Here is a 6,389-nt window from a genome sequence, read left to right on the forward strand (position 1 = left end):
CCAGCAGATGGGGGGGGGACTACATCCCTGGGCAAACACTGGAAGGATTGTTGAGATGAATAATTTATTAAATCGCGATTGTTTATTGACAGCCCTCTTATTATTTACTCTTCAGTTATTAAACATACTCGTGGAGTGGCCTGGGTGTCAGCCCTTGGCCCACTCCAAGCCTTTTTCCCAGGCGGAGATGTAGCCAGCCCCTTGCTTCTTTCTACCCAAGACATTTTCGATCTCTTTTGTCAGGTCGGGGTCAAACTACAGTTGTTCCATGATGACTTTATCAATTCCCAGTTGATAGACTCTAAATGAAAAACTGCCCGCTGCTGCCTCGCTGCCACTTAAGAAGGGGGTTATCTGTGTAACGTCCTGTCAACCGGGCGGGGTCAGCGGCAGACACATGGAGTCAAGTGAAATAGGGGAAAAGATTTTTTTTTTAAATGCTTTTATTAGTCTTTGTAACCCACATCAAAGACTGACGGCCATCCTGGACCGTCCTTCCAAATCAAAAACCCAGGAGAAGGGGTGCACGCATGCAGTAATGTAGCCACTCTATTCTGAAGGAAGTTAGCAATATGCGCCCTAGCCAGTCCCCTTCACCTTACGGCGGGTCAAGGTCAAAAGCGCCAGGCTCCAATGGGAGGGGCACATGCCAAGAAGAAAATCTCTAACCCCAGATTTGAACCAGAAAGCCCTTACTTTTAAAAGAAACAAACCTTTGCTTTGTTTTCATACAATATATTCTGCTCCTGATTTTTCCCTCTCCCAACTCTTCTCCCAGAGTCTCGTTTTTACCATGCAGGAGTTCAGAAAGGAGTGTGTATGTGTAGTGCCCCCAAAATAAATAATAAATCAATGAATAAGCCTCAAAGCAAAAAAAAAAAAAAAAGACATTAATACATTTCATCCTAAAAGCCCAACTTTTTAAAACAAATAGGAGCCGGTGAGAAGGCTCAGTGGGAAAAAGTGTTTGCCCCACCTGATTCAAGATTCCACAATGAAAGGAACACACCAGCTTTGCTGACTTTCACACTCAAACCCACATCCCACTGCACACTATCAATAACAATAAATAATTTTTAAAAAGAAAGGGAAAAACACAGCTGGAAATGGTTGATACTGAAAGCCTCTCTGTCTCTGTCTCTCTTCTCTGTCTCTCTCTCTCTCATGAAGTAGCTCAATTGATTCATTTTCAAATAACTCAGAAATCTACATTGGGTGGGAAAAGTTATATTATCATCTGTTGTTAAAAAAAATAATGGTAAATAATATTAGAAATGTCATCATATTATATTCCCTCCCTCAAATTAAATAGGACTTCCAAGTAAGGTTTCCAAGTAAGGTTTACACCGTGACACTTTTCCCTCACAGCTCTGAGTAGTTGAAGGCTCTTCAACCAGAAAGCATAAGGAAGACGCACAACAGGGCCAGGGAAAGACCTTCCCGGGGAGCACACATGGCCGGCCTGCAGTCCGCCGGCCACATATACCCATGATGGCTAGGAACAGGGCCCAACATCCTTGTGGTATCACAGGCCATGTCAAAAGGGTTGGGCACCCTCCGCTTACACCAAATAGTCCAGAAAGTTTATAAGAGAAAAATCGTCTTAGTTGCCAGATCCCTAAACTTGAAGTGAATCCGACATCCTGGCTTGAGTTCCAGTTGTTGCTTCTTCAGATTGTGACTTGGTCATGTCACACATGAAGCTTCTTCAGATTTGTGACTTGGTCACGTCACACATGAAGCTTCTTCAGATTTGTGACTTGGTCATGTCACACATGAAGCTTCTTCATAAAATTAAAGGTGAGTTCATCCACTCGTACTTATAAATACCTAACACAACATCAGCCACATGCAGTGCAAGTGAAGACCCTTTGCTTTCTACCTCAGTTCCCTTCTTCCTGTCCTAGAAGCCATACTTAAGAGAGGGAAGGGGGCCTTTCGGCTCTCTGAGCAGCACCATGGCGGTCGGCAAGAACAAGCGCCTGACGAAAGGCGGCAAGAAGGGAGCCAAGAAGAAAGTGGTCGATCCATTTTCTAAGAAAGACTGGTACGATGTGAAAGCCCCGGCTATGTTCAATATTAGGAACATTGGGAAAACACTAGTCACCAGGACTCAAGGAACCAAAATCGCCTCTGATGGCCTCAAGGGTCGTGTGTTTGAAGTGAGCCTTGCCGGTCTCCAGAATGATGAAGTCGCATTTAGAAAATTCAAGCTAATTACTGAGGATGTTCAGGGCAAAAACTGTCTGACCAACTTCCACGGCATGGATCTTACCCGGGACAAGATGTGTTCCGTGGTCAAAAAGTGACAGACCATGATTGAAGCTGCATGATGATGTCAAGACGACTGATGGTTACTTGCTCCGTCTTTTTTGTGTTGGTTTCACTAAAAAATGCAACAAACAAATACACGAGACATCCTATGCACAGCACCAGCAGGTCCGCCAGATCCGGAAGAAGATGATGAAAATCATGACCCAAGAAGTGCAGACAAATGATCTGAAAGAAGTGGTTAATAAGTTAATTCCAGACAGCATTGGGAAAGACATAGAAAAGGCTTGCCAGTCCATTTATCCTCTTCATGATGTCTTCGTGAGGAAAGTAAAAATGCTGAAGAAGCCCAAGTTTGAATTGGGAAAACTGATGGAGCTCCATGGAGAAGGTGGCCGTTCTGGAATAGCGACTGGTGACGAGACGGGTGCTAAAGTTGAAGGAGCTGATGGATACGAACCACCAGTCCAAGAATCTGTTTAAAAGCCAGATTTTTAATAGTGACAAATAAAAAGTCCTATTTGTGATGAAAAAAAAAAAAAGAGAGAGAGAGAGAGAGGGAAGGGGATCTTCCGGTCAGGACCTTAATCCCAGCACAGAAGCAGGTGGATTTCTGTGAGTTCAAGGTCAGGCTGGTATACATAGCAAGCTCCAGACCAGCCAAATCTACACAGTGGGACTCTGTCTCAAGAAAAAAAAGAAGAAGAAGGAGAAGGAAAGGGAGAAAGAAAGGAGGGGGAGCCTAACATTAAAGATTGAGAAAACAGTCATTACTTCCTAGGCCCATTGATTTGTTTTTGATTGATTAACCATTTGCCTTCCAATGTCTGCACTGAACAGGTGCATTCTCTCTAAAAGACCGAGGCAGGTACTCAAACAGCCTTCATTGATTACTGATCCCCACACCCACGAGAGCCCTGAGCTTTTCTCGTTCTAGGCAAACGCTCGACCTCTGAACCACAAAACCAGCACTGCACTCAGTGATTTTTTTTTTTAATCAAATAGCTTCCATGAGGGAATTCTTCACCAATATTGGTTTCTATCTGCTCAAGCTAATAAGACAAGAAACGGAGTAAGAAAACTTTATTACTAAGTTAGAAATCACTATAGGGAAATTGTTCTACTCTTAGCATTGCACCTCGATTGAAACATTAGCTTTTAGTCTGCCCAGTAAGCTCCAACGATGACTAATAATTACCCAAGTAACAGCAAGTAACACAGACAGTCTTTTAATGGTCAAGGCAGTGATGAAGATGTGTGCACAAATTATGAGAGCAGCAAAGAGGAACCCCTGACCTGGTTGAAGGGTTGAATGGGAAGAAGGGAAGAGAGGCAACCTACCTGGGAGACTCGGGTGAAGCTTAAAGTTTCCCTTCCCCCAGCTCATCCCTCCTTCCAACTTGTAATAAATCTGGGCTCAAATATGCCCACACCTGAGGAAGGTTTATAACAAAGACCCCCCCCAAAACAAAACACACTTCAAAGACCACGCTGTCACACATCTAAGAATCAGAGTCACCTGCCAGCAAAGTAAACGCTGAAAATAATCAGCTTTCAATGTCTATTTCTTCAAAGCAAGGCAGGGTAAAAGGAGAGGAATGTGGGGAGAGGAGGCCAAGGCAGGAGCATAAATGAAGAAAGAGGAGCGGGTGAGGAGACTGAACTAGACTGCCCAGATAGAAACTCCAAATGTACCTTTATACAGGGGCTCTCTCTCTTCCCGTAATGTATGTGCCCACCCTGATCAGAATTTACAGGGAGAAAATCACCATGAGCCCAAGCACTACACATGACTTCTATCAGAGCAATGGAGAATGCTCACGCTGGTAAGTGCTTCGAATTTTCCTGAGCAATGATGCTAAGAGCAAGAAGTTGCTCTTATGTCCCCTGCCTCCTTCCTGGGGTACTTTCTCAGAGACTCTTGAATGTTGGGAAGGGAGCAGAATGATGCTGGGTCAAGGGAAATGGTCAGCGAATGTTGGTACGCACATCTACAAACAATGCCCATGTCATCGTTTCAAAACTACATTTCTCTCACTCCACAGCAGAAGAATGTTTGATGAGCTTGGAGGGAGTGAGGTTATGCAATTGTCTGGCAGAAACTGTCTTTCTTCCCCACCCTCTGCGGGGATCTATTAAGGAAGCAGGAAATGGAAAAAGAAGCTCCACGTGTGATGGATGTCACTTAACATTACTTTTTATGAAGTTCTTGTGGAAAGGCCCTGGGTATAGGCAGACATGAACAAGGTAAGCACATAAATAAACGATCCCCCTGCAGCCTGGGGTTATTTGCCTCAGCCCTTTTTGTGAACTTGCTGGGACGCGGTAAGGTTGCAAGAAAGATTCTAGACAGGGTATAATAGGAACTTGTCATGGTGCCAATATGTGGAACAAACAAAAAAGATTTGTGGCTTTTGTCTGCAAGATCTGATGGATTAGGGTCTTAGATTCTTCAGCTGTTAGTAGGGGAAAACGAATACTGCAATCCCCCTGCCTCTGTGGATGTTTCATTGCACTTTTATGGATGCTTTTGTTCTGATGTGGAAAGTCAGTAAGGCTGAGACCCTCCACAGGCCGGTAAAAGAGATACAGGAAGCCACATATGGCTGTGCTTGTGACAAACGCGCTGATCCACCCGTCACTGGGGATAGTGTTTAGAAACACAACACAAGCTTCCAAACAAGTGATAACAGTGCCTTGTGCATCACAGGGCCTTTTTGTCTAGAAGCTTCTTCAAGCATTTTACAGACTTGTCTAAAGGGTCCCTCACCAGTCACTGGGATGCAGTAGCCTCGAGGGCAGAAGGAAAGCAGCTGCTCTGCCAGAAAACAAATAATACTTTCAGGAAAAATTATGTCGCAGGCTGGTGAGTCGGCTCCACGGATAAAGGCACCTGCTGCCAAGCCGGGAGACCTGAATCCCATCCCCAGGACTCACTCCCGCAAGTTGTCTTCTGACCTATGTCCACACACATGTAACACTGACACACACGTACATACATAAAAATAAATTAATGTAATGTTTAAGTTGAAGAAAAAGGTAATTTTGCAAGTGTGGCTATAAAGTCCCCCTTTTTTAAGGCATGGGACAGGAGGATTTAAGCCAGCGGACAGAGAGCACAGGACCATTGTTTTAAGAATCAAGAGGGGTGTTGATGCTGCCCACAGCACTCTTCCTAAAGACCCAAAATACCAGGTCGACTGAAGTGTCCCAGCTAGTCAGAAGCGTGTGCATTATGTCAGAGTCAGGGCTGGGTGGCAGAGGCCATGCTCTCTGGGAGACAGTAAGATGCAATACATTAACTATGGAGGCCGGACATCCATCTTCAGCCCAGCTGCTAGCAGCAGAGTCTCCTTCGAATTGGATGCTCAGCCCATAACTTGGGGCCACCAACAGAAACTAGTTCAGAGGTTGTCCACAGGACCAGCTCTGTGCTGGACTCTATGGGAGAGTTCAAGGCCACTGTGGGCTACACAAGCCTCCAGCTTGAAAAAGCAAACAAAATAAAATAATAATAAATCTCTCGTGACTTCCAGGAGCATCCTTCAAGTCAGCATGAATAAGGATTATAAAGAGTCCCAACTTTTTTTTTTTTTAAACACAGTCTTTCTCTGTAGATTAGCCTCAAACTCACAATTCTCTCACAGCCTCCTGGGGACCAAAATTACAGTCATATGCCGTCACACCCAGTTACCAAACCTTCCCAGTCTCCCAGTCTCAATACTTTTGTCCCAGTGTCGCTCACAGTACTAAAAAGCAAGGCCCAAAGCCCCTCCCCTCAAGGTCTAACTTCGCCTGGGCGCGTCCACTAACGTGCTGCGTCTGTGCTTTTGCTAAGCTCTGACGTGACCTCACCCCCGCATGACATTAATATGCAGCTTTATTCTCCTCACTCTGTCCTGATGGCAATAATTATTATAGACCCTAGCCAAGACTCATTCCCTTATCAGCCTTTCCAATAACTCGCACCTGCAAAGGGGCAGTTTTATCCTTCTTTCCGGCAGAGATTCCGAAGCCAAGAACTCCAGTAATTCTCACCTGACAAAGGGTTTATTGCATTTTTCTGAATATACTGCAAGACATTTATTAGTAGACGACGAGGTATTTATAATGGTAAT

The 6,389-nt window shown here is 44.6% G+C and overlaps 1 protein-coding gene across 1 annotated transcript; it reads left to right on the top strand.

Moving 5' to 3' along the window:
• Positions 1–1,937: 1,937 nt before the first annotated feature.
• On the top strand, positions 1,938–2,785 carry LOC110545138 (small ribosomal subunit protein eS1-like). Its single transcript, XM_060378289.1, is given in 2 exon segments — positions 1,938–2,327; positions 2,329–2,785. Coding segments are annotated over 2 exon segments (795 nt in total). The 5' UTR covers positions 1,938–1,958; the 3' UTR covers positions 2,755–2,785.
• Positions 2,786–6,389: the final 3,604 nt, after the last annotated feature.

Source organism: Meriones unguiculatus, chromosome 2, assembly GCF_030254825.1.
Source record: "Meriones unguiculatus strain TT.TT164.6M chromosome 2, Bangor_MerUng_6.1, whole genome shotgun sequence".
Taxonomy (NCBI): Eukaryota; Metazoa; Chordata; class Mammalia; order Rodentia; family Muridae; genus Meriones; species Meriones unguiculatus.